Source organism: Lagenorhynchus albirostris, chromosome 7 (genome assembly GCF_949774975.1).
Source record: "Lagenorhynchus albirostris chromosome 7, mLagAlb1.1, whole genome shotgun sequence".
Lineage (NCBI taxonomy): Eukaryota > Metazoa > Chordata > Mammalia > Artiodactyla > Delphinidae > Lagenorhynchus > Lagenorhynchus albirostris.
The window spans coordinates 81173307-81201266 of record NC_083101.1 but is presented as its reverse complement, the minus strand read 5'-3'; the positions used below and the strand labels follow the sequence as shown (position 1 = coordinate 81201266).

General features: G+C 57.6%; 1 protein-coding gene across 3 annotated transcripts in view; it reads left to right on the top strand.

Moving 5' to 3' along the window:
* The window catches only part of CNTFR (ciliary neurotrophic factor receptor), a 39216-nt gene that overhangs the window by 5541 nt on the left and 5715 nt on the right, over positions 1-27960 (top strand). For all 3 annotated transcript variants that reach the window (XM_060155274.1, XM_060155275.1, XM_060155273.1), the window contains exons 2-6: positions 3452-3562; positions 15497-15581; positions 19725-19958; positions 27215-27332; positions 27507-27673. In XM_060155274.1, coding sequence (XP_060011257.1) covers positions 15497-15581; positions 19725-19958; positions 27215-27332; positions 27507-27673 — 604 coding nt within the window. In that variant the 5' untranslated portion in view covers positions 3452-3562. The remainder of the gene's footprint in view (positions 1-3451; positions 3563-15496; positions 15582-19724; positions 19959-27214; positions 27333-27506; positions 27674-27960) is intronic.

Genomic DNA, 27960 nt, shown 5'->3' with positions numbered 1-27960 from the left:
CTCCTGGCACAGGACCTGGCAGGGATTAGGTACTCAAGAAATGTTGAGGAATGAACATTGAGTGGGACAGACCATGGGGAGAGGGGACTCTCTGGGGTTTGTGGCTTGAGACCCAACAGCCTCTGTTGTATAACCCTGTTTGGCTCAAAGGACCCCTGAGTGATTTGCAGCTAGACTAAAGGAAGGACTTCCCTGCCTTCAGGGAAGGAGTGCAAAGGATAGGCAGCTTCTTCCTTGAAAAGGTCTGGACTAGGTGAGACTGGGGCAGGGCAATGACCCTGCTTCTGTGGCAGAGGTCAGAGGTCACCTCTGTCCTCTCCCCAGCTTCAGGATTTTTCAGAAGATGGGAAAGTCCTTTTCTCCCCACGTGGTTGTGAGCATGTCATGTCCCTTTCTCTCTCTAGGTCTGGGTTTCTTGGACTGTAGCTAAGGCAGTGGACCCCATGTCTGAGCCTTTGAGGCTGGATTCCGAGTTTGTTTAGCTGCTGTGGGCACCACGGACTGTCTGTATTGGTTATTAATGTCTGTCTGAGAACACAGGGTTCGGATCCTAAAAATACCCTGTCCAGCCAGAGCCAGGGAGTTGCTGGTGTGGGTCAGTGTAGCAGTGGCTGCATCTTGATGGGATAGGCACAGAGGCACGAGAGACTGGGAGAGTGTGGGGAAACTGAGGCAGCATGGGCGAGAGTTGCACAGGAGACAGAGCCTTTGTTTTATCTGGAACAAAGGTTTATAAAATAGTGGTGCCACTTAGTCAAATGATGGCAACATTTAGGGTAAACTGTTACCCTGCACTGCAGAGAATTTCTTTCTCAGAGAGCCTGGAGGTACATCTGATATCAGACATAAAAATCGAGTAGTCAATAGTACTCTAATAGTCATTTCAAGTCCAGCTTCAGGATGTTCCAAAATAGTGTGTGGCAAAGAACAAAATTTTCCCCAAGTAGCCTTTTCTGAGCCACTGCCTCCATCCCTACCTCCTAGAGCTCTTCCTTGCAGCCCAAGACCCAATGAGGTTCTTCCACACCCTATTCTATAGGTCCCCACCTCACTTCTGACCCCCATGCCTCTGTGTAGCCCCTCTCCCCCAGGAGAAAGGAACTGCACAGTGGGCCCCAAAAGGTAAGAAGAGCCCCAGCCTCTGAGGGCAGATGTCACGTGACCCTGGCCCGTGAGCTGACCTTTCTGGGCCCCTCCGTGAAATCGCGAGATGAGGGGCTGGGTCCTGGCCCAGGCCCTGAGAGAAGGCGGTTTTGGCACCCATCCAGGTCCTTGACGTCAATGACTCTCCAAATAATGGAATCAATATTGGGGGGTGGGGGCCAGCGTGAACCAGGCCCCAGCGATTAGAAACAGATCAGCACAAACCCGCAGCTGATTCTGATAGAGCTGCCTTGGAGAGCTAGGGTGGGAGGCCTGGAAGGAGGTGGACCTGGGGGGGCTCAGGAATGGAGGCGGAGCCATAGCGTGTCCAAAGCGTGAGAGTACACAAGGGGGCAGAGACTTTGGGGCTGCCTGGGTTGGAATGATGGGGTGGGAAGAGGGGGGCTGTCCTGGTCCCTTCCTCCTTTGAGCCTGTGGGGTTCCGAGGCTGGGGAAGCTTTGTGAATGGAGACTTCTTTCAGCCAGTGAGTGATGAAGAGTGGGCAAGGGGAGTCCAGAGTTCATTCCTCTCTGTGTCCCCAGACCTGGGCCTCTAGGCCACATTAGGGGTTACAGGTTATACCCAGGGAAGGGGGAGAGTTCTGAGTGAGACCTAAGGGAAATGACCTTTTGCTTGGGAGCATTGGGCATTAATCCAAGATAGAGAAATGGGTATTCTCCCTCAGGTTGGGAGTCTGGTCTCCTTCCCTAGCCCATGTCCTCTCAGCCCTGTGGAAGACAGCAGGTGAGGATGGAGGGGGCCATGGGGTCCACAGGGGGCTGGCCTGGTGGCAGCTGACAAAAAACAGGAAGAAGGGCTGGGGGAGTGGCTGTAATTACGGGGCATTTATTATTAATCAGATGAAATTGCTGGAAGCAGCTGGTGTAATGTGTGTAGTGATACAGACTCTGCATGCCCCCAACACAGGCACACTCGAATGCACACTTACACACGTACCACACACTGCCTGAGTCTTGTTTGTTTTCACAGTTTTCTTCTTGTGAAGGTGGGATGGTTCCATACGTGTCTGTATGTCTGTGTCTATCCTTCTGTGTTTTTTTCACGTCGGCCTGTATCCTCCTCTCCCTGTATTGTCTCCTTTTCCCACTGTCTCTGTCATTCCTTGGTCCCGTGTGTCTGTCTCTGTCTTTCTCTCTTTGGGCCTACCTATCTCTTGGTGTGTCTGTATCTGTTACCACCAGCCAGCCTGTCTCTAACACCTTGTTTTCGTTTCTGGCCATCTCTCCCTGTTTGGTGGTACCTCTGCCTCTCTGGGCAGGGTTGGATGACATGGAGTCCCTTTCTCATGGGTATGTGTTTAGGCACTTGATCATGCCTTTGGCAGACACATCTGGGACCTGTTTTGGCGGGGAGAGGAGCAGTTGAACCCTGAGAGTCTCCCGGGGTCTTGTAGACGTCGAGGGCTCTGTTAAGTAAGTGGAGTCCTAGAAGCAACAGTGACTTTCAGAACAGCCAGCTTTCTTACCAACTACCAGTCATGTGACTTGGGGCAAGGCGCTTTTGTTCTCTGAGCCTCAGTTTTCTCATCTGCCAAAACTGTGTGTTAAGTCCTCAGCATGGTATCTGGCTCATCAAGGACCCTGAGCAAGTGTTAGCTGTTCCTATTGTTATTGGGAAAGGCACGGTGCTGGTGGGAGAGAGATCTGCAGAGGCAGACTGGTATAGCAGAAGGGCTTTGGAGCTAGACTTGCACTCATATCTATGCTCTGGAACGGATCAGCTGTGTCGTCTTGGGCAAGTTAACCTCCCCGAATCTCAGTTTTTTCAGCTGTCAAATGGGAATAATAGTAGAACCTACCTCACGGAGAAGTCATGAAGATTAAATGAGATCATGCATATAAAGTGCCTAACAGTTCCTGACACGTAACAGATGCTCAATAAATCGTAGTGGTGATGAGGAGAAAACAGTATGATGGTGGGTGTTTATGCCCTGCTGGGGGCCATGGGTCTCTGTATGAGTATGCATGGGAGAATGTGTGTGACATGGAGGTGCTTGTGTCTGTGAACTGGTTGTGTGGGGATTTTGGATTGTCTTTGGGTGTGTATCTATGTGTGGTGTCAGGCCACTGGCTTCTGGCCTACTTTTGTCCCTGTGGTTCAGAACCTAAGGTCTGCAAAGGGTGCTGCAGGGAGTCTGGACCACTCCCAACTTTTTCTCTTCTAGACACTTACCTGCTGCCTGCCTCAGTCTCTCCTTCTCACAGTGGGGTTGTGAGTGTGAAGTGAGCTCTGAGTTGGACTAAGGTCTCCTCTGTAGCCTCTGATTTGTGCCCTTTGCCCTTCTAGAATCGAGCCTTGTCACATCATCCCGCCCCCTTGGTTTTGGAAGTCTCAGGAAGAGTTTGGTCTGGAGGAGGAGGACGTTGATGTGCTCCGTGTGCGGCCAGCGGTGAAGAGGTATGTGCTGGGGACCCAGGGGAGGCGGGTCAGTTTCAGGGCATCTGGCAGGTGCATTGGGGCTGTAGGTCTGGGGATGTGAGTGAAGGAGGGCCTGAGATCTCTTCCTGCTCTCCCCTCCTCCTTCCTCCTGAGGCTTTTCATGACAGGCCAGTAAAGGGGAAGAGACTTACCCACAGTCACACAGGCAAGGGCAAAGCCAGGTCAGAAAATTGGGTTCTGCACTGAGGGAGCTGAATCTGGATGTGGGAGTATGTTTTGTCTCATTGTCAGGCTCCCTCTCTGCCCCCAAAGCATCTCTCTGGCTTGACAACAGGGAGCAGCTGGGCTTGGAGGAGGCAGGATAGAGGGTCAGAAAGTCCAGAATCTTCTGAGGCCAGCCTCGGAGGCTGGGCCTGACTCTCCCCGCCTTCCATTCCGACCAGGCAAGGCCCCCGGATTGGCAGCCCCCAGGGTGGGGGTGTCCATGGGATCGAGGCGCGCTGGAGCGGAACGGAAGGGCCTATTGTCCGAAACCCGCCAGAGGCCCACAAAGGCCGGCCAGGCTTTTCATCTCAGCTCCCAAACAGACTGGCCATTTTCCTGGCCTGGGAGTTGGGGGGGTGGGGTGGGTTGCTGACCCTTCAGAACTAGGAATGGGGTGTTGTTGAGGGTGCGGGGGGGGGGTATCCAGGCTGACAACATGGCCATAAAAGGGACAAAATGGAGCTGGGGTTCTGAAGAGGAGGAAGGGAGGCTCCAGAAGGCTGGAGAGAGTTAAGCTTCTGTCTCACTGTTCCCAGAAGACCTAGGGACTTGGAGTGGGGTGTCTGACAGAAGTTCAGATTTACCCAGTATTAGGGAGCACACCTGGAAGGAGTGTGATGGCCGGTTGGGAAAGTGAGCTGCTCAGCTGTGAGGGCCATCATCCTCCCTCCGACTGGGGACATCTTAGGGCGTTGGAACTGGGACCAGAGAAGAGAAGGCTAGTGGTCAGGCAAGAGAATGGGCTCCCTGCAGCAGGAGGGACTGAGGCCAGACAGCAGGAAGGACTTTCTGCCAATGAACAGTAGCTCAGATGCCCTGACCCTGTCCCTGGGGATCCCAGAGGATCACAGAGAGCAGGGGAGCTGGAGAATACCCCTGGGGGCTAGGGCTGAGGCAGCTTCTGTGGGGGCAGACGAGGAGGCTGAGAGGGAGGACTTGGCAGTTCCGTCCACCCTCCCGCAGCAGCACCTCCAGCACCACTTTAAAGACAGCTTTTTAATTTAACAAAGTGGATGAAAAACTGTTTTTGGAAATAAAAGATATCTGCTGTCTCCCAGGCTAGCACTCAGCCCTTGCAGAGAACCTGTCTCTGGGTTTCTTCCTGCTGTCGGTGACTCCTTTCCTCTCTCTCTGTCTGTCTCTTTTGTTAGTTTGTTTGTTTCTACTCTTCAGCCCCCCAGCTTCCCCTCGGCCTCACCATCACCCCCCCACCCCCCGGCCCCATTCAGCCTCCGTGGGAGTGTCATCCGCAGCCTCTTATTTCCGTGTCTCAGTATCTCCTTCTGTCTCTCCGCTCCCAGTCTCTCTCTTCCGGGGCTTGTCTCTCTCTCCTGATTCATCTCTGTCTCCCAGCCTGTCTCAATCTCTGTCTCCCTTCCCCCCCTCCTTTCTCCCCCAACCCCTGCTCTAAATGGGTCTATTTAAAACACCCGACGCTGCCAAGTCAGAAAAGCGTCTCCTGATAAAGCGCATTAGGCGGAGGGAGGGAGGAGGAGGGAGGAGGGAAGAGGGAGCGGCGGGCAGATGGATTGATCCAAGCCGGTAACCCCATTAATCAGGCATTGTGGATCCCCCTCCCTCCCCCAGCTTCAGCCCCTTCAGAGCTAAAAGCCGCTTAAATATTTATCACCCCTCCCCCATGGGGGCGAGGGGAGGGGTGTGTGGCCCTCGGTGTGAGTGTCCCCAGCCGCCTGGTCTCCCCCCATGTGCGTGTACACATGTGTGCATGTGCTTGTGCGTGCACACCTGACAGGCCCAGGGCCCAACTGTCGTCTTGCCCTCCCACCACTTGAGTGACCTGCTCCCCTGAGCAGCCTCTGGGGACCTTGGGATTCTGGCCTGGCTCCTGCCCCTCCTGAAGAGTTGGGTATGCAGAGTAGAGACCCTGGGCTCCGTTGGGGGTCCTCATGCCCCCCAAAGTGCAGGACTGGGAGGCATTGCACTGTCATTCTCAGGAGGCAGGAAGGGGAGCTTCGGTTCAATGTCCAGATTCCCCCAAATTCCCAGTGCAAGAAGTCACCTGGGGAGTAGAGTTGGGGACTCCACGTTTCTAGAGTGCACGAAGGTCCCTTGCAAGGCTGGTGGAGGTTCCCCGTTTATCCTCACAGGGCAGAAATACGACCTGGGGGTGGGATGGGGGCTTCCCATTACCCTCAGACATGCGGGAGGGCAACCTGGGCCGGGAGGGGGTCCCCATCACCCCCAGAGAATAGAAAGGTGGCCGCTCTCTGGGGGCGATGTGGGTTGGAGCCCCCATGGCAGCAGAGGTCAGCCTTGAGTGAGACGGGCAGGGGTTTGTCCCAGTTGGCCCGAGACAACTTGGCCCTGGGCGGGGGAAGGGAGGCCGCGGCCGGCCCTGGGTGTGAGGAGGGGCCCCGGCCCGGAGCCGCGAGGGTCCCTTCCCCCTCCCCTCCCCCTGCATCGAGTGCCACATCTCCTCCTGACTCAGACAATTAGATTCAAAGGATGACCTCACTGCCTGCCGTCCCTCACTCGCTCCCTCCGCTAGCTCGGCTCGCTCGCTCGCCGCGCGCTCCTTCCTCCCCTCCTCCCGGCCCGCTCGCCGCCTCGCCCGCCCGCCGGGACTCTCGGGGGTGGGGGTAGGCGGGGGGGGGGACACGCCTGCTCCCCGGGCCGCCCGGGCCCCAGCCCCGAACCCCAGGGGCCCGATGACCGCGGGCGGTCGGGCGCACCCGCGGAGCGCCGGAGGCACCGACTGGGCGCCTGCACGGGGACCCAGGTCAGTGGCCGCGCAGCCGCAGGGCCGGAGAACTTGTCACCCCCGCTCCCGCGGCAGAGACGCCCCCGCCCGCGCCGCCCGCCAGCCCGCCTCGCCGCTTCCCGCTCCTTTCTCGGCCCCCGCCCCCCGCGGCTGCTCGGCCCTCCCTCTGCCAAGCTGTCTCTCTTCTCTTCTCTTTCTCCCCCCCCAGCCCCCCTCCTCTGCAGCCGGTGGGAGGGGCTGGGACTTCCTGAGGTCCCAGGGATGGGGCCGGGGCCCAGTGGCTGCAACTGGACCAGGCCTCTGAGCGAGGAGGGGGCTCTGGCTGTGTGCATTGGCCTGGGGGAGGGGACCAGCACCTGGGTGGGAAGGGGGCTACTGAGAGAGAGGCCCAGGGTGTGGGGGACATCTAGACAGAGGGCATGAGCTCCTGATAGCTTTCTTTTCTCCCATCCTGTGGGCCTCTCGCCTGGCTTCATTTGTCCCCACCTCCTAGCTAACTTCAGTCCCCGCGGGCTGGCTTCATTTGGCCCCCACAGCCTATGTTCTTCTGGGCGCTGTCGCCTAGTTTCCGCAGACCTTGCTGCCTGATTTCTTTTGTCCCCACGGCCTGCTTTTCCTAAGTCCCCATCACCTGGCTTTATGGGGTCGCCCTGCCTGGTTTCCTTAGGTTCTGCTGCCCGGTGTTTGCTCCCCCGCCTGGCTTCCATGGAGCCCTCTCAGACTCACTTTTGGATGGGGCATCAGGGCTCAAGCTACACCTGGAGTGGCAAGTGGTGAGGATGTCAACAGCATTGCCAATTGTTCTCCAGTTGGGGCCCTGCCAGCACAGCCTGGATTCCTTTCTGCCTGGACAGCGACACAGCGTCCTCTCTTGTGATGGGAGGTGGGGCTGCAGGGTCCAAGGACACTTTAGGATTCTTGTCCTCAGTGGTTTGTCAGAGGAGCACTGGCTTGGCCAGTGCTGTCCCCATCTCTCTTTGGGGTCTGACAGTGATGACAGGGCTTTGGCAGGGGCTGGGGGTTGAGGTCGAGGCCTCATCTCCTTCCCCTTGCCTCTCTTCCTGCAGCCAGGCCTGACATTCAGGTGCCCTATAGACAGTTGTAGGCACAGAGAGGTTTTGAAGAGGCCTGGGGTCACTCAGCAGGTGGCTAGGCTGAGAGCTGCTGCTTCTCCTCATCCTGGAGAAGAGGGGGTGAGGAGGTGAGGCAGGAGGGCCCTGGGGGCAGGCTGGTTTCTGGGGTTTGCTGGCTCCTGCTGCCACCAGTGCCGCCATCTCTTCACCCGGGGGCTCCCTCACCCCTCTGCTCTGGCCAGGATCTCCCCTCATTCCCAAATACTGGCAAAAGCAGGGTTAGGAGAGGAAGGAGCCGAGTAGGGAATAGTCTGTTTCCTCGATTTTCAGGAACTTTCCCTTCCTGCTTTAGGCCACCCTGAGCTTTATCCTGTCTTCCCCCAGGCACAGGCCAGGCAACCCGAGGTCCCAGCATGGAGTGTGTATCTATTTCCCACTGCCGAGCGTAGGGGTGTGAGGGCTGAGGGTGCCGGGGGGTGAGGGGGGCTCCGCGTTTCTGGAGGTGCTCTGTTATCTGTGTGGAAGGGTGAGTGTTCTGAGTGTGTGCTGGTATCCATATGTGAGACCAGGACTGTTTTGATTGAGTGCGTGTGAGAGAGTCTGTTGTGTGTGACTGTGACTGTGATTCGTGTGTGCGCGCATACCAGCATGTGCGAGGCTGTGGCAGCAGGTGTCCACGTGGGAGGCCGTGATGAGTGGCTGTGATGGGAGACTCCAAGTGCCTGTGTCAGCGAGGGGCTGCCTGGGTGTGTCTGTGAAGCACTGGCTGTGTGTGGTGGAGGTGGGGGACTTTGGGAGGCTCTGCCAGTGGTAGTGAGAGCCCGAGTGTGCGTCCCATCTTGGGGTGAAGTGAGCACTGGGTGTCACGCACCCCTGAATCGCGGGTGTGTGTGTGAGCATGTGTGCGCGCATACTCATGCCTGTGTTTACCCATCAGGAACAGATTGCTCTGGCTTCCCCACTGTGTGGAGGGGAGGAAGGGGGAGGAAGGATGGCTTGCTTTTGCCCAGCAGACCAGAAGCTTCCTCAGAAGTAGTGTGTGCATTGTGCGTGCGTGTTGGGGGGCAGGGAGAGCAGCGCACGTGAAGATAGTTGACATTTCTGTTCCCCTGCTCACCTCTGGCTCTGTCGGAAAGACCATCTTCAGTTCTTTTCGTTACACATCAATGCTTCACATGCACTGCCCACCCCACCCCCCCTTTGTGTGTGTGTGTGTGTTCGTGTGCGCACGTGTGCACGCGCGCACGTGTACACACAAGCTTGCAAAGCATCAACCTCTGTGTATATACTCGAGGGTGTGTCTGCACCATAGCAGTGATGGGGCCAGGGGTGGGGTGTAGTGGGAGATGCTGAGGCAAATAGGTCTTTGCCCCAGCCCCCAAGTCTGGAAAGCTATTCTGTCCATCCTTCTGTCTCCATGGAGGGCTCAGCAGCCTCCTTCCTGCTCCTGCCTCATCTGCTGCGAGCCCACTCCCCTGTTGGCGGAGGGAGGTCTCAGTCAACCCTGTTGCTCTGCCCATCCCCCGCCTTTCATGGAGTTCTTCCAGCTGTCTAACCTCCTGCTGCAGCATCTGTCCCTCCAAGAAGGCCAGCCCCCAAGCCCCCACTCCCCCTAGACTTAACCCGACTGGTGTGTGGGCCTTTTCTGGATAGAGGGATCCTCCTGATTCTTCTAGAAGCCACAAGGGATTCTGGACTGGGGTTAGGGGATGAGAGATTTGGAGCTTGCACCTCAGGTGCTGTGAAGCTATCCAGAGCCCATGTGCCCAAAGGGAGGATATGAACTTATCTGCCCCTTCCTGCTTCCCATTTGAGAGGCAGGGGGCTGGATCAGATGACTTTTGAGGGAGAAAGCCCAGACCTTTTGCACCGAGAGGGCTGCTTAAGTCCAGGCCTGCATATGTGAGCATATACAAGCCGGTGCCCAGGTCAGCAGGCAGCATGCAGGGCCCCGAGTGGGGCTCCACATGTGCGCACGGCTGGTGGGATTCAGACACCCATCTCCCCAGGACACCTCCCAGCTGCCCAGCCAGGCCCGTCATATGGGAGGCCCGCAACACGCCCGCACACACGTGCAGCAGGGCACGCACATGCTGATCTCAGGGTCCCCACGGTGCAAGAGGCTGGGGGGTGGGGGGTTTGAGCGCTCAGAGTCCGGGCTGCTGCCAAAATCCATCGGAATCTTGTCCCCCCCCCAGGCCCCCATCTCCGGCTGTGGAGGTCACAACAGCAGGTGCGGATACCCCCCCCCAACTCACTCACATTGGGCCGCCTCCTTTTCCACAGCCTCAGCCAGAGGCTGGAGCTGGGGGACCGCTCCCCCTGCCTCCCTCCTGGCCCCCCTCCCGCTGGTGCTCAGCTTCTCCTGCCCCCTTCTGCGGGGGAGGGGGGGCATATGTTTGGGTGGGGTCCTTTCCCCTGAGCATGGGGGCTTGCTCCTGGAGCGGGTGGGGATGGGTAGCCCAGGAGGAGATACGGCTTGAGTCCTAAACCCAGGCATGGCTTCTGGGTCCTGTGCCACTTAGGGTAGGGGCACTGAGAGCTGAGAGGAGGGCCAGGTCTGGATTCAGAGAGAAAGGAGGAAGAGACAGGGGGAGACACTGTGGGGAGTAGGAGGCTGCCCCATGGCCAGCCGGCCCCAGCCCAGGAGCTGGCCCCTGACCCAGGCCCGCCCCCTCCCCCATGGGGGGCCTGCTGGGCCAGCTGCCAGGGGCCAGGCCTCCATCCTTGGCCTCCGCCCCACCCCCAGCCTCTGGACCGCTCAGGCCTCTGCCCCCCCACCGCCCACGCTGTCCAGGCTGCCTAGGCCTGGTGGGATCTGGGGGCCTCCTGGCCTCAGCCCCTCCTCCCCATCCTGGAGCTTCCCGCCCGCCCAGACTGTCTCTCCCAGCCGTCCCCTCAGCCAGCACTGTTCCTCCCTGTCCACCATGTCCTTGTCCCTGTCTCTGCCCCTGCCCTGTCTTTCATTTTCCCTCTCTGTCTCCAAGTGTAGGTGTCTGTCTTCCCCCACCCTAATTCCTCTGCAGGTCTGAGGCCCCTAGAGTTCCCTAGGCCTTTGAATCAGCGGGTCGTCCTGCCCTGGGTTCTTGCCTCATTCCCAGGATGCATCTTCTAGGGCTGTGGTAGGGAGAGAAGAAGGGGATGAGGCCCCAACACAGAGTGCCTTTTCCCTTACCCTGGGGGATCCTGGAGTCTGGGGTTGCCAAGGGAGACTGGAAGCTATGGAGATGTCACCTTGGCCCCTGCTGTGGGCCAGATGCCCTCCCTCAGAGGGATGCTTCTGACCTCACCCCAGCCCCAGGCCGAGGGGGGTGGGGTCCAGGCCAGTGACCTTCATCGGATCTCAGTTTCTCGGAGGTACCACGTGGGGCCTCCCCATTCATTCATTGTCCAGGCCAGATTGAACCTACCTGACCCTCAACACACCCACACCAACCAGCACCCTGAAGCCGGAAGCTCAGAACACGCTATTGCACGTCGACACGCACACAGTCAGAGCTGGGCCCCAGGCAGTGGCGCCCAGAACCCCCAGTCCCATCCTGGATGTGGCAGGGGTTCCCCAGGGTTGGGCTGAATAACTTAATGCAGGGGTGAATAGAGGCTTTCCCAGACTCACACTTCCCTTTCTTCGGTTTTGCCTTCAGCTGGGCAGGGGCTGAGGGTTGAGGTGCAGGGCACCTGAGCTCCTGCTGGGGCTGGCAAAAGGGGTCTTGGGCCCTGGATCCTAAGCCAGAAACTGGGTAGTTGAGGTCCTTGATCTGGAACACATCACTGTGTCAGTGTCCCTGCTGGCGACTGTCAGCCTCTGTGGTGTCAGCGTTACTGAGGGCTGGTGTTACTCTGCGTGACTGTCCATCTTACTGAGTCTGCCAACATCCCTGTGTCACTGTGGATGTCACTGTCACTGTTAGCCTATGTGACAGTCAGTCTCATTGCATCTTTGATTCTGAGGTTACTGTCATTGTGACTGTGTCAGTGTCAACAGGTGTCATTGCCTTGTTTGTTGATGTCATTGTGTGTGGCTGTCACTCACTGCATCATTGTCACTGTGGTGACTGTCAGTATCCCTGTGTGTCATTGTCAACTGTGCAACTGTGTAATTTTCACTGGGTGTTGTTGTCAGTGTGTAATGTCTTTGTGTCATGGTGGAACAGTGACAGTAAGTTGGGGGCCCAGGGTTGTCTCTTGATGTGTCACCTGTGTGTGTGTGTATGTGTGTGGCAACACTGTGGGGTTCTGTGTCAGGAGAGGTGCTGGGCTTCTGTTTACAAGGGATTTGGGCTGCTGGGCACTTGCTAGTGGGGTGCCCTCTGTTCCCTCCTCATTTCTGGGTCTGGGGCTGGCGGCCAGGCTGGGCCTCTGGAAGGGTCTGCAGGGAGCCTGGGCCAGTTTGCATAGCCTTCATCTGGGGCTTTATGGGATTTAGGCTCCAGATCTATCCCAGAGCCATGGGGTGTGGACTTGGAAAGTTCCTGGGAAAGATGCTCTTTGCCCTGGGATGGGTGGCCTGAGGTGAGCTAGGGTAGGGCAGAGGTGTAGCTTGGATGCCTCTGGCCTCAGCTTCCCTACCTGGGAATGGGTCCAGCGGGGACTTGGAGGGAAGAGGGAAGTGAAATTGGCCTGGGGCCCCCTGGACCTGCAGGTGGGGTGGGATGGGGTTTTGTCCACCCTTATGCCCTGGGGGCTGGGCTCCTGGATTCATAGGCAGAAGCCCTCCCACCCCCAGGAAGCCCTACTCTTGTCTCAGATCAGCCAGCACTGCTGCACTGATGGCATCCTCTCCTCACACTGCAGGAGGTGGGTGGGCTTGGAGAGATGCTCTTGGTGGGCACAGAGACGCTGTTGGGGTCTCTGTCACTCTCTCTGGGTCTGTCTCTCCCTCTGTCCTTGAATCTCTGCCCATCTCCTATGCTCCCTGTCTCTCTTCCTGTGCCTCTTCTTCCATTTCTCCCTGTCTTGTTCTTTTCTTGTCCCTCAGGGTCTCTGCTCACTGCTTTCCCTCTCTCCTTGCCTCTCTGTTCCCCCCTCCCTGGGTCTCTCCCTTTTCTGGGTGTCCCCAACCGTGCAGCATCTGTCGTGGTACCCCATCCCCCCTCTCTGCAGCGCTTGCTCTCAGCAGCGCCCGTCTCCCATGGCTGCAGCCCCGTTGGCCCAGGGCCCGGCCCTTACAGTAACTCATCGGGCTGATGGAGGCGACTTTGATGAAGAAGCCTCCCCTCCCCCTGTGAGGACCCGGGTGTGTGTGTGTGTGTGTGTGTGTGTGTGTGCGCTTGCTTGTATGCCTTACACTCATGCCACGCCATCTCCTCACCCACATGGCCCTCCCATCTGGGACCAGGAAGGAGCAGGAAGCAGAGGACCACCCTGTCCCTCTACTCCCATTCTGTGATCTAACCTCTGTCCACTCTGCCTGGTTCCTCTCCCATGTGGTGGGCAGTGGGCTGGCTCTGAGGAGACAGCATGGGTGGACGGCAGAGAGGGTTGGGGAGGGTCTGAGGGTGCCCTGCAGGGGTTGAGCTGGGGAACCACGTAGGCCTCCAGCCTCCTATCTCCCTTTCTCCAGCCCCAGCTCTGAGTTTGGCACTGGTTCATCCTGGGTTCGTTTGCTCTGAGTTTGGCACTGGTTCATCCTGGGTTCGGTTGCTCTGAGTTTAGCACTGGTTTATCCTGGGTTCGTTTGCTCTGAGTTTGGCACTGGTTCATCCTGGGTTCGTTTGCTCTGAGTTTAGCACTGGTTCATCCTGGGTTCCTTTCTTCGCCCCACCACTTGCTGACTGTGACTTTGGCCATTGTCTTACCCTCCTAGGCCTGAGGAGTAGCTAAAGATAGGGGAGTGGCAGAGGGTCAGGAGCTAGGCCAGGTGGTAGCAAAGGCCTCAGGGGTCACAGATGTGGGAGGGGTAGCCGAGGCCAGTTGGGGCCTAGAGAGATGAGCTGTGCCAGGGAGGGGCAGCCGGAGCTCCTGCGGCTGTAGCTGGAGGAGCACCAGGTGCAGAGGGGAGGGCTCGCCTGGTGAGGGGCGAGTGTAGCAGTGGGTAGACAGGAGCCCTTCCCATAAAGGAGGCCCTGGAAGTCAGATTCTCTCCGGCTCCCCCACCCACCGCTCCAGGCTGACGGCCACACTCATCTCCCCTGCTGTAACTCTCTGCAGTGTCTCTGGCTGTTTGTCTGGCAGTGTTTCCGACTGTGTGTCTGCATGCCCCTGGCAGTGTTTTGAGTGGTATGGCTACTTCCTGACTGAGCATCTGACTGTGTCTCTGGCTCTCTCAGTGGCAGTTTTCCTGGGTGTACGCCTGTTTGTGTCTATCAGTTCCTCTGGTATTTCTCTGCCTGTGTGTCAGGCAGTTTCTCTGGCATGGTTTCTGACAGTGTCTCTGGCTCTCCGGCTCTGTTGCTGATGGTGTCTCTGCCTGTGCTGCTTACTCTCTCTGATATGTCTGCCTGCGTCTGGCCGAGTCTTTCACAGGGTTTCTTGCGGGCCCTTTGGCTGTGTGTTGGCCGTGTTTCTGGCCGGTTATCTGGTTTGTCTACCTGTTTCTCTGGCTTTGTCTGATCGTGCCCGACACAGTCTCTCCAGTCTGTGTGTGGGCTCTTTTCCTGGGGCTCTGTCTCTTGTTTTGGGCAGTGTCTCTGGCTAGTGTCTTTGCTGTGTGTCTGGCTGTACCTCTGGTGGTGGCCATGGTTGAGTGTCTGGCAGTGTCCCTCTCTGGATCGCTGCTTCTGTCTTGTTGACAGTCCCCCTCTCTCCTCAGACTGGGGCAGGAGAATCAGGTCTGGAACCTTTCCTGCAGGAAATAGTTATTTCCCTGCCCTCAGGTATGGGCATGTGCTGGGGTGGAGTGGGGTGAGGGCAGCTGGACCCATCCCAGGAAGCAGGACAGCAGGTAGGGGGGCCACTGGGTCCATCCTGGCTTCTGGGAACATGTCCTGAGTGTGCTTTGTGTTCCCACATGGGAGCGTGTAGACACTGATGCATATCTGCTGGGCTGGGGCTCCCAGGCTCCTGGGCTGAAGGACGGGTTGTGGTCCCTGACAGGGAAAATCCCTCATCCTTCTCATGATCCTTAGTGTCCACTAAAGCAAAAGCCACACCTGACCTGGTCACAGTGTACCACTGCCCTGGTACCCTGCTGCTCTGTGAACTTCCCAGAGCCCAGTGGGGCAAGACTCGCCCGGGGGTGGGGGTGGGTAGGGGGAACATGGCAGGGGCAGATCCGAGGGGCTCTCTCCCCAGGAGCGTGGCAGGCGGCCTTTTCTTCAAGACAATTTGGAGAAGTGTAGACCTCCAGTCAAGTTAGAACATCACCCTTTCAGTTTGTGATGTTTATAGCTAATTAGCTAACCTTACCAGTGAAGTTATTTTTTTCCTAGAAAAATGGCCCTAGCATTACCAGTGATCTGTAACCCATCCTGCCTCCAGCGGCTGTAATGAACAACAAACCATTGTAGGTTGCCTTCTACCATCTTCGCAGACCTCTGCCTACAGATGCCAATAATGTTTTCTGTTGCTTGAAGAGGATCCTGAGCCCCATTAAGAAGGGCATTTGGGGGCTTCCCTGGTGGCGCAGCGGTTGAGAGTCCGCCTGCCGATGCAGGGGACACGGGTTCGTGCCCCGGTCCGGGAAGATCCCACATGCCGCGGAGCGGCTAGGCCCGTGAGCCATGGCCGCTGAGCCTGAGCGTCGGGAGCCTGTGCTCCGCAACGGGAGACGCCACAGCAGTGAGAGGCCCGCGGACGGCAAAAAAAAAAAAAAAGAAGGGCATTTGGGGTCAAGGTGCCCTGGCCCTAGGGCTGGGGTTTCCCAGTCTTGCCTGAGAGGAGTGAGGGCTCCCCAGGAGGCTCCTGCCTAGGCTGATGCTGCCCCTTTCCCTGCCGCCCACTCTTTCCCAACAGATGGCTGTTCCTGTCCCGTGGGCCTGTTGTGCCGTGCTTGCTGCTGCCGCTGCCGTGGTCTACGCCCAGAGACACAGTCCACAGGGTGAGTGCTGGGTGGGGGAGCTCCCTGCTGACCCCCTCTGGGAACTGAGTGTGAACCCTCCCCGGCATAGCTGTACTCACCCACCCAAGAGCCACGTACTGCCGTAGGCTGGCATCGTCACACATGAACATGAGTCATATGACACTGATATACGGGGTGACCCACTGATGTCGTCCCATAAACACAGTCCCCCAGTCACTCCTGGGCGGTCTCATGCTGATGGTGTCTCTGGCTTGAGATGATCTGTCCCTCTGCCCACTAGCACTGATACAAGGTACAGGCGGGTGGGATGGGAGTTGGGGGCAGCTAGGGGTAGGGCCCTGTACGGTATCTGGTGAAATGGGGTCCCCTCGGATTTATGGGGGTGCAGTGGGAGGCACTGAGACAGTGGGTAAGAATATTTCTCCTTATCCCAGAAGGAATACAGGGACAGAGATGGTAGACTGAGAACAAGGTGTGGGGATGGGCAGGGTGACGAGTGGGAGAGGGTTGGCACATCGAGGAAGGGGCCCAGTCAGTGAGCTGGGTTGGCTGGAGGGGGCAGGGATCGCTCAGGCTGCGCCACTGGCAGCCTCCTGCCCTTCCCCTACCACCTGTCCAGTGAGTGCTGAGTCCTCACACTCCACGGGGCAAGGAGCTGCACCCCTGCTGGGAAACTTTACCACTAGCCCTTCTGCGTCTGAGGCAGCACCTCAGACAGCCACGTCAGTACGAAGTCTGACCTCGAAACTCCTTGAACGAGGGAGGCTCCAAGTGTAGGGAGCTCCCCCCTTGGTTGTGTCCTGCCCCCCACCTCAGTTGGCTCAGGTAGAGGCAGAGAAGGTGGGGGCATCTCTGGGGCCCAGACGCAGAGCAGACCCTAATGGCTGAGCTCCATGACCCTCAAGGCTGTGGGTTCAAGGGGGGCAGTAGGTCGAGGCTCCTGTGGCCTCTTCCTCATGAGCCCAGCACCGAGGCCCAGAGAGAGCCTGGCCTGCCCCAGGGCTGCTCCGCAGTGGGCAGGGACTGAAGGGACCACCAGGCCAGCCCATCGACCCCCACCTGCAGTCGGCCTGCCTGGGGCTTCTGTGCTGACCAGACCAGCCTAGGCCCGCCAGCGGTCTTTCCCGTTGGCCTCGCCCCTGCCCTGTGTGTGGGCGTAGGCAGCATCTCTGAGAGTGTGAGACTGTCCTTGTGCGTTAGACTGTGTTCTTGTGTGAGTGAGACTGTCCCTGTTTGGGTGTGTTTCTCTGTGTAGTTATATCCTTGTGGGCTGTGCCCTGTGTGTGACATAGTTGATGTGTGACCGTGGCCTTTGTGGGGTTGTGTCCTTGTGGTTTAGACTGTACCCCATGTGTGATAGTTTGTTAGTTTCTCTTTGTTTCTGTCTCTTCGTGTGTTCGTGTCCCTGTTAAACTGTCTCTCTGTGTGTGAGACCATGTCCCCATGTGACAGTGCCCTTCCTGTGCATGCACGTGACCTTTTATCAGGTGTTACCGTCCCTGAAGTGGGACAGTGTCCCTGCGTAGCTGTGACCTTGTGGATGGTTGTCTTGGGTGTGCTTTTTCTTCTTTGTGGTGACTGTCTTCATCCTGTGTGTGGTGATGTGAAGTTGCTTAGGACGCCTGGGGGGACTGTTTCTGGCGTGTGGTCCCCATGTGAGCCCATGTGCACAGGTGTGAGGGAGCTGTCAGCTCTATCCCTGCGTGTTTTCGATGTCCATGACCTCATCCTGTCTCTGTCTCTTATCCTGGCTTCTAACAACCTTTTCACAGCTGATTCCTTTGGAGCATTTGTCACCGCGTCAGGGCCAAGAACCCCATCCTCCCCCTGCTGCTTGATTTAATTTCTGAAATGGACAGCACATCAGTAGGGGCACCCACGGGGTGGGAGGAAAGCTGTCCAGAGACAAAGGATTAAATCACTGCCATCTTTGGAGCTGTTGCATGGCTGTGTGTATTGTAGCAGTTGTGGCACTGTGTGATTGTCATGTCACATTACCCCCTCTGCCTCTGCGTTGTGGCCTGTAGTTGTCATCTGTCATTGTGTTGTCATTTTTTCATTCCTGCCCTGCCCTTACATGGTTGGTTTGTCACTGTTGTCAGGTTGTGTTTCCGTTTCCTTTGTGAGGCAGACAGGGTTCCCCACGTGTTACCCCACTGCCATTGCATTCGTTGTGCTGTTGGGTTGGTTTCCTCATCTTGCGGCTTGTACCTGCCCCCCAGTATTAAAGGCCCATACTGGGGCCGTGTTAGTTCTGAGCTGCTGTTGGTCAGTGTCGATGTGTTGCTGCTGGGACCGTGTTGGCCACGCCCCCTCCACGACGGTCAGTTTTCAGCCTCCTCCTCAGGCCGCTGGATGCAGTCTCTCTGCTGGGGCGGGGGTGGGGGGGGCGGGCGGTGTGTGTGCAGAGAGAGGGGCTTGGCGTGTTTCCTGGAAGCTCCAGGTTTTTGGAAGGGAGGCTGGAGGGGGGCTCCGTGGCTAGGGCTGGTGGACTGGGGGGGGTCTATGGCTTGAGCCGTGGACACTGGGCCTCTGGTCAGAGGGAGGCCCCCAGTCAGTCTCTGGTCCAGCCTCACAGCTGTGGCCTCCAAGGCCCCCCGGCCACCACCCTTCCGCCTGTTCATCCTCTGTTCGGCTGGTCCCAGGCCCCACAGACGAGTGGTCAGGGCTGGCTGGGTTTCCTGCTTCCCTCTCCTTTGACAGGGACAGAGAGGCTCAGAGAGGGGTGAGACAGAGACAGGCAGCGGGGGAGAGAGCTGGAGATACAGAGAGATCCCCGGCCCAGGGAGGGTGACCGAGGCAGCAAACAGGGACAGATGTTTCAGCACAGAGAAAAGCAGAACTGGGGAGGGGTCTATAAAGGAGGGAAGGGGGCGGCGGCATGGGGCCGGGGGCGGGGCGGGGTGGGGTGGGGTGGGGTGGGGTATCCCTACCCCCTGCAGTCCTGGTGGTGTTAACAAGTCTAATTAAGAGGCCACTGGCCCAACTTAATTGGCTCGTTAACAGGAATTGCCTCTGAAAATCCCCCAGCTAGGCAGGGTGGCTCTCTGGAGGGGAAATGTGAAGGAGTGTTAACAAGGCATATGGCTGCCACCACCACCCCGCCCCCCTCCCCCTCGCTCTGCCCCTCCCACCCTCACTCCACAGATCTGGCTGGGACCAGGGAAGCATCTGTCCTTCCAGGCTTGGGGGGCAGGATGAGGAGGGTAGGTTCGCATCTCCTGGTGCCCGCTTCTCTGGGGCTGTCTGTAGAACCGGTGCCTTAGACTTCCTCTGTCCCACTCGCCCCCCCCCCACCTAGCGCTGCCTCTCGACAGGTGCTCCCTCCGGCCCTTCAACTCCAGTCTCCTGGGCTCTGTCCATCACGCCTGGGTTGCCGAGGCCGGGGCTGGGGTTTGCTTTTGCCTCTGCCAGGCCCCTCCTGGGGGCAAGAGAGGAATGGTCAGAGAGCTCCCTCAGTCCCAGCACTCCCCGACCCACACCCTGAGCAGTTCCTGCCTCATGATGATGTTGACAGCTGCTAGGAGTTCCCTAGGGCTCCTGTCCGGGACCCTGCCCATTCTCCCTTCTCCTGCTGCTGCCCCAGCCCTGTGTGGTTGGGAGCGGGGGACTTGTCAGGGACTCAGAGTCAGGGAGAGGGAGAGAGGCAGGACAGAAAGACGAGGATGGGGAAGATGAAGAGATGGGAAGAGACAGAGGGAGGAGTTCAGGAGAGGGGCCCCTCAGCCCCAGCTTGCCTGGGTAGCAGATGTCAGTGACTGGAGCTGGGCCTGTTGGTGGCAAGACGTTGGGGTCATGGGGGTCAGGAAAACTTTTAAAAGGACCTGGGGACTGGAGGTGAACTGGGTCTTCTCTCCCAGCATGCTACACAAACTCTCTACACATACACACACACACACACACACACACACAGTCCCCAGACGTGCACACACACGTACGAATTTGGAGGCACTCACATGCCTGTACCCTTGTACGGCTGCACAGGAATTTTGCATACCCCTCATCTCCCCAGGACACTCACACCGTGAGACTCATAGCGTCTCGGCCTGGACTCCTCACTTTCGCACATTCACGGGCTCTCATCCGTGCACGTTTGCCTGGGGGTGCTGGGCGGGGCTGTGACCTGTGGCTTTTGCCTTGTGCCCTCCCCGGCCCCCACAGAGACACCCCACGTGCAGTACGAACGCCTGGGCTCAGACGTGACTCTGCCGTGTGGGACGGCGAACTGGGATGCAGCTGTGACGTGGCGGGTGAATGGGACAGACCTGGCCCCTGACCTGCTCAACGGCTCTCAGCTCGTGCTCCGTGGCCTGGAACTGGGCCACAGCGGCCTCTACGCCTGCTTCCACCGCGACTCCTGGCACCTGCGCCACCAAGTCCTCCTAAATGTGGGCTGTAAGTGTTACTCCCAGCACCCCTCATTTGACCTCCCACTTCACTCAAGGGCGTTGTCCACGAGGCCCAGACCCTTGGCCCGGTTCAAAGCCCCTTCCTGGTGGTAGTGGTGGAGGCCCTGACCCTTGCCCTCTGATCCTATTTGAGCCTGCTCTTCTGACCTCTGAGCCCAGTCTCACCCCGAGTGCGGACCCCTGGCATTTTGCACTTGTATCCACCCCCACTGGAGATCTTTGAGATCCTAAAATCCTGTTCTCTATGACAAGATGGGCACAGGAGGGCTGGCAGGCATGGCCCACCTGGGGCCTGGTGGGGAAGAATCCCAGAGTCACAGCTCCGAGCTGGAGTGGCCTCACTCCACTGTGTCCTCTCACAGGGTCTGGCCCTGAGGACCTTAGGGAAGAAAATGGGGTATACGGTTATGCAGGTAGAGGTGTGGCACTCTGGGAAGCTCCAGGGAAGAAGGAGGGCTTCCTGGAGTGTGAAGCACATGGAGACTTGGAAGATTTGGAAGAAACACTGAAAAAGTTCTTTCTGGCAGAGAGCTGAGTGTGACCATAGGTTTCAGAGGCTGGGAGGGCATGAAAAGGCCACTTGGGTTGGTATAAATGGCAGAAGGTTGCTGAAGGAGGGGACGGGGCAGATCATGATCCTAGAAGCTGGGGAGTGACACGATCAGAGTCATGTTAAAAGGTCCCTCTCTCTGTGCTGAGGGGAGGCAGGTGGATGGGCAAAGGCAGGGCCAGGAAGGAGGCTGTTGCTGGGATGCGGGAGAGATGAGGGGGACCTAGGACCGGGGCATAGAGTTGGGGAAGTTGAGAGGGGGTGATTGGACCTCCAGGAGTTGGTGATGGATTGGAGGTAGGGAGGACAGGAGAATAGAAAGGGGGAGGAGTCAAGACGGCTGGTGGTACCAGTCGCTGCAACAGAGACAAGGTGGAAGGGTCAGCTGGAGGAGAAGATGGCGTGTTCCGTTTACACGGTGTCTCAGTTTTGGTTTCCCTAGAATCAGGTGAGAGTTTGCATACAGGTGGTCTATTTGGCAGGTGACAGAAACATCACAAGGGAATGGGAAAGTGATAGAAAAGGAAGTTAAGCTAGCCAGTAAAGGGGGAGTTATCTAGCCACTGCTTCTGGGCAACTGGCGCTTAACCCGCTGGGGGAGCCGTGGGAGCCGAGGCAGAATGTATGCCTCAGAGTTCTCCTGCCTGGGGAGTGCGGGGCCTCAGATGCTTATACACTAAGGGGTCGGGGTGGGGCTGCTTTAATTCCCCAGCACTTTTGGCCTGATGCCCTGACAGGCAATGCAGGTTTTGGTGGCCAAAGAAAGCTCTGAGGCAAATAACTGCAGAAGCGGTCAGCGGGTACAGGTGAGGGATCTGCGGCACCACCATCTGCTATAGACATGTTGGGTTGTGGTCCCCGGGGGACAGCCGGGAGTTGATGGCTGGTAGCCAGTGAATCTAAGGGTCTGGGACTCGGGGAGAGGCCTGTGCTGGAGATGGGAATTTGGGGGGGTTGTCAGCATTAACTCTTTGGGAGGGGGTGAGATGGCCAAGGGTGAGATTGTGGGGTAAGGAGAGAAGAGGACCCAGAACCCAGCCCTGAAGACCCTCACTGTAAAAGGGGTTGATGGAAGAAACGAGCCACAAAAAGAGATGAAAGATCACAAGGAGCCGGCACGAAGGTAGAAGGAAGAGCAGGTGAGTGTGATTCCGAGGAGGCATTTGCAGAATCGGGATGGTGAGGTTATCAGTGTTGCTGGCGGTCGTCTGGGCAGGCCTCTGGAGCTCAGCCAGAGGCACCAACTGACAGAGTAAATACTCTGAAAATAGTTTCTTTTCTTCTTGAGCCAAGGATTCAAGCTTCTCCGGCCTCATCCCACTTGGGTGATGCACCCCACTGTCTGAAGATGGTTTCTTTACTCCTGGGAGCTACTGAGGGGAGGAGATGCTTGAGGGGCCTGGGAGCAGGCCCTTTCCCCACTATCAGGAGACTGGTGTGGACAACCGTGGGAAATGTTAGGCTGAAGTGTTGCTCGGGGTCCGCCACAACACTGACGCGTCAGTGGGGCTAGAGGAGAGGTACAGGTATGTTTTGGTAGGGCTGTTCCTTTCCCCACAGAAAAGCTTTTTTATGTGTTTAAACTGGAGAGATGGCAGTCATCACGAAACGCCTTAGTTGCAAACCGAGGGTGGAGTGACCCCTGTCGGCCAGCTTGAGATATGCAGGATCAGCCCACCAGAGTCCTCCCTGGCCCACCACAGGGTGTGTTAGAAGTGGACCACGCAGCCTAGCCCTGGGCCCTTACATGGGGAAAAGGCCATATATTGAGTGGCATGCAAGGAATATGAGGCCAACTTGGTACAAGTCACCCATACCCTTGTCTTCTCAGTTCGAGTCCCAGAAGTCCTCAGGATGGACAAGGCTGGATGTGATGGCTGGGCCTTGGTGGCTCTGGGCCCCCATTCCTGATGACTTGATTTTCTTTGAGAGGTCATTGGAAGGGGATTGGGTCTAGATGTAATGCCTGCAGCCATACCCACAGCTGCCCTTTGTGACCAGAGCCCAGGCCTTTTTTTTTTATAAGTTTTTAAGTGTATTTATTTATTTATTTTTGGCTGTGTTGGGTCTTTGCAGCAAGCAGGGGTCACTCTTCATCGCAGTGCACGGGCCTCTTACTATCGCGGCCTCTCTTAGTTGCGGAGCACAGGCTCCAGACGCACAGGCTCAGTAGTTGAGGCTCACGGGTCTAACTGCTCCGCGGCATGTGGGATCTTCCCAGACCAGGGCTCGAACCCATGTCCTTTGCATCGGCAGGCAGATTCTCAACCACTGCGCCACCAGGGAAGCCCCAGACCTTTTATATATAGTGCTGACCACTCCCCAGGCCCTGCCTGTCAGAGGAGAGCTGGCCATGAGTTGGCTGTAGCGTTAGTTACAGATACGTATCTCTCATTGCCTTGTTTCCTTCTAAAGAGTTGGTCAGAGGAACAGGGGACATTAACCATGATTGTTTGAGTCACTTTATATTAGTAACAAGAGACTGGGTTTGGCAACACTCAATATCAAATTATCCTTCTCGCCAGTGCTCAGAGAACAGGACAGAGCTACCCCTGATTTGTGGGCCATTCAAACTAAAAATTATTCAGTATTTATCCTAAACATGTTAAGATTTTCATGTCTCTATTTCCAAGGGAACCTGATCATAAAAATATTCCGTTGGAAGTCCCCTTAACCAGGCTGATCCCTGAACTGCTTCCTCCTGACCCACCTTCCTGCCCTCAGGCAGATGGTCACAACCAGCAAGGAGGCCCCTACCCGGGGTGATGAAAGGATCCCCCACATTAGGAAACAGGATCGCAAGGTTCCTTTTAGTAGCATCCTTTTGTTTCCTTAGACACTGCTAATTCCATGTCATTCTGATTTTAAGCTGAAATAAATCAGAGATTAAGTGACTAATTTTAAATAGACAGTTCTTTGTCCAGTTTTAAAATATTTGTATTTGATGGGTCAGGACAGGAACTCCCAAACCCCTGGTTCAGCATCGCTTCCTCCTCAGCTCTGTTTGGTGGGGAAGGAGAGAGCAGCCTGTGGTTGAAGAAGAAATTGGGGAGAAAAGACGGGTAGAAGGCGGGAATTTAGGAGTCCAGAAGTTGGGGTGCCTTGAGGGGTGTCACGAGATAAGGTTAGCACAGGCCGTGGGCCTTGAATGCCAGGCAGGAGGAGGAGTGTGGGTGCGGCCCGGGCAGGGCTGGAGCTGCAAGGATCACCCCGCCCCGCCTGGCCTGATCTGGCCTGGCCAGGGGTGTGGGCAGCCTACCCCTCCTCCTCTCTGAGCCGGCGGGCAGGTCTCGTGCATGCCGGGGGCTCCAGCCCAGGCGGGCTGGCGAGATGAGAGGAAAAACATGCGGTTTGGTGGGCTGGACATGGAAAAACAAGCCAGTTAGGAAAACAAACAAATCCTGGGCCAGCGGGGGTACACGCACGCATGCACACGCACACACATCCCCCGTGTGGGACTCAGGGACGCCCTGCCACGGGCTGATGCTGTCACTTGGGCATCTCAGGAGCCCCCATGGGGGCAACTCAGGAAGTCTGGGCATCCAGGAGCATGCCTGTATGTGATATCATGACACGTATGCGTATGGGCTTTTGCTCACACACAGCCTCTAACACGCTCTCACACGGTGTTCAGCTCATACGTGTGCACACACTTGGAATTCTGGGCACCTTCCCACACCCACCATTCGAAAAATGCATTCAGACTTAAGTTCCGTCTCATACGCAGTGTCTCAGGTTTGTAGTCCTGCTGTCACCGTTTCACACACAGCAGCGCATTTACACGCATTTGCACGGAGGACCTCAGCCACACAGCCTCACACGTGTAGACAATCCCTAAGTCACACAGCCTCACCCCGAGCCCCACACAAATGCAGTCACCCGGCCACGCACAGCCAATCGCAGTGACGCTGCTGCGGAGTCCCAGTTACACACAGGAAGCCTCTCGGAGTTACGCACACAGCCTCACAATGGCCGTCTCTTACAAACAGCTTCTCCCCTGACTTGCAGCGCGCTCCCAGCAGGCCTCCTCACTGCATACTGTCCCACAGCCTCACACTTGGTCTCTCTCAGCACCCCCACCTCCGCCCACCCGGCCGCTCAGCTGGGCTCCAGCTGGAGCAAGTCACTCCTTTTCTTCCTTTTCTTTGTTTTTCTTTCCTCCTTTTCCCACTGAGAAACCTGGTCCCTGTCAGGAAACCCAAGCCCTTCCCTACTCAGGGCCCAGGGCCAGGCAAGAGTAGCCAGATGACAGACAAAGCCCTGCCTGCCCTCCCCCTCGCCCCCCATGACCTGCCCAGTCAGAGAGGGGAACTGGTTTTGGGGGGGATGTCTGAGGGGAGACTGGTCCGGGGGGAGAGAGGACGGTCAGAGGGAAATGGAGGAAACCAGCCAGTGGGGAGGCTGGGCGGGGGCGGGGGCCTGCGGGTCCAGTGCCATGGCCCGCTCTGCCCTCCGAAGAGTCCCAGGTGGCAGGGAGCTGACTCTGCAGGCTTCAGTCCCCCCCCCCGCCCCCCGCCCAGTGCCCTTCTCCTTTGAAGCTGGGGGTAAGGGAGGGTGGTGGTAGGAGGGGGCAGTGGAGGCTTCTCAGCCAACCTCGGAATGTCCTTTCCTCCTGGGGTGGCTGCCAACTCCGGCCTGGCCCACAGGCCCCCACGAGGCGCTTCCTGTGTCCTTGGCCACCCCCCCCCCACCATGCCTCTGTGTCCCTGGGCAGATAGGCACGGCGTACGTGAGGCGCGCAGAATGAACATGGAAGAGACACAAGATGGACGTGGGGCCAGGAAGGCTTCCCGGGGGAGGCAGGCGGCAGCGGGCAGAAAGCAGGCTGCCCCTCGTGCAGGCTCAGCTGGCCTCCAGCTCTCCCCTGCAGGCCAGGGGCTGGAGCCACCTCTGCCCGCAGCGTAGCCCACGCCACCTGCCACATACAAGCTCCCCTCATGCCTCTCTGACGCCTTCATATCTCTTGCTGCAAAGCCAGATTGGGCCCTGGGGGTTCGGCCCCAATACATACATACTTCACATATACTGGACGTGTACATGCAGTCACACACAGCCATTCACAATCCCGTGCACACTGTGGATGGAAGCCCACGGCTCCCCAAGTCTCACCACGGCCACTCAGCAAGCGTGGACATGCACTCCCCCTCACCGTCCCTGGCTTATTGAGCTGCCCCCCTCCCATTTCCTGTCCACCTGTCAGGCAGAGGGTGGGGTGGGGGGGCACAGGAGGGAGGTGTCAGTGTCCCTGGAGCCGTGGACGGACATGCCTTGCCTGGGTCAGATCACAGAAGCTGCCTCCTTCCAGGAACCTGAGCCGGCTGTCCTCATGCCTTACCGAATGCCCGAGGGTGGGACAGCTGGTCTAAGTGCTCACAGCAGCAAAAAGAGTGGTTAGACAGCAGAGAGGACTTCCCAAGTATGTGTGTGTGGTCGTGTTGGTGGGTATCCCCGTCCTGGTGTTTAGTACCAGCTCTGGCTTGCTGTGTGGCCACAGGTAGGTTCCCATCCCTCTCTGGCCCTCCGCGTTCCCCAGAGTAAAGGCAGGTGCTGACCACATAAAGGGCTGCTTTTTTCTTTTTTAAAATAAATTTATTTATTTATTTATATTTGGCTGCGTTGGGTCTTCGTTGATGCGCTCGGGCTTTCTCTAGTTGTGGCGAGTGGGGGCTACTCTTCGTTGCAGTGCACGGGCTTCTCACGGCAGTGGCTGCTCTTGTTGCGGAGCGCCGGCTCTAGGGTCATGGGCTTCAGTATTTGTGGCACACGGGCTCAGTAGTTGTGGCTCGCAGGTTCTAGAGCGCAGGCTCAGTAGTTGTGGCTCACGGGCTTAGTTGCTCCGCTGCATGTGCGATCTTCCCGGACCAGGGCTCAAACCCGTGTCCCCTGCATTGGCAGGTGGATTCTTAACCACTGCATCACCAAGGAAGTTTCCTAAAGGGCTTCCTTAGGGGTCTGTGATGGAGAAGCTGGGGGCTGGGGCTGGGGTGAGGTACACACCAAGGGAACAGCAGCTTCCTCTCTGCACACACACGCAGTCACACATAGACATGTGCTCTGAGAGCCATACACATAGACATTCCTACATGCGTACCCACATTCCATCACACGTCACTCATTCACGTCACACACAGACACATATGTGACATGTATGCATATGAACAGCCGCCCAGTGCTGTCGTTCATGTGGAGCCACCAGGCCTGTCCTCGTGTTTCTCATTCTCTCCCGAGGGGAAGCCTGGGATGTCTCTTCTCCAGGGAGTGCACCCTGATCACCCCACCAACCAGAGGACCCGGTCAAGAACCCCCCTTGGCCTCTGTTGCACAATCTTCCTCTGGAAATGGACGCAGTGTGGCAGGAGATTTGGGGCTGGGGCCGATTCCCCCAGACATCACCTCCATCCTGTGATCGATGAGCTGAGGCCTGCAGCCCCCTGCTCCCCACGTTCCCGCCTCCATTGAGCAGGTGGGGGGGCTCTCTCCATACAGCCCTTGTTTTCCTTTAATTAAACATCTGGCTCTCTGTGGCCTGGGAAGCCTCAGACCCTCGCTGACAGCACCCTCCCCCCGCCATCTCTGGCATTGCTGATGGGTTGAAGGGGGAGAGCTGGGGTTCTGGGGCCCACCTGTCCCCACACTAACGCAGGGGACTGGGGGCTCCAAGAATGTCCTGACTGTGCTGTCCTCACCCCCAGTGCCGCCGCGGGAGCCCGTACTCAGCTGCCGCTCCAACACTTATCCCAAGGGCTTCTACTGCAGCTGGCATCTGCCCTCTCCCACCTACATCCCCAACACCTTCAATGTGACTGTGCTGTGAGTAGATGCACCTGTGACCTGGTTCCAACCCTGACCTCTGACCTCTCCCCCGGCCCCCCCACCATGCCCTCAGTCCAGACCCTAGCCCAGCCTTGGGCTTGACCTTCCCCCAGCCTCTGCCCTACCCGACCTTGACGTTGGTAACGGTGCCTGGGCTTCATCCCTCCCCAGGCATGGCTCCAAGATTATGGTCTGTGAGAAGGACCCGGCCCTCAAGAACCGCTGCCACATCCGCTACATGCACCTGTTCTCCACCGTCAAGTACAAGGTCTCGATAAGTGTCAGCAACGCTCTGGGCCACAACACCACAGCTATCACCTTCGATGAGTTCACCATTGGTGCGTGGGGAGGGGGCGGGTCCCCGCTGCATACTCCAGTGGGAGTAAGTGGATGTTTGCCAACGTGTATATGAGCATTGGTGGGGGTGTCCACATTGTGTGCCCAGGTATATGTGGAACATATAATGTGTACACATGTGCGTGGCATGCATATACCCGTGAACATCTGAGTGGATGGCCTTCACCTGCCGGGGCCAAGAGACCTCTCCCGCGGCTCTTCCCATCGTCTCTCTGGCTCCCAGAGCGTGCAGGAGGGGGAGGGGGCAGGCTGGGCCAGACCCCTGTGC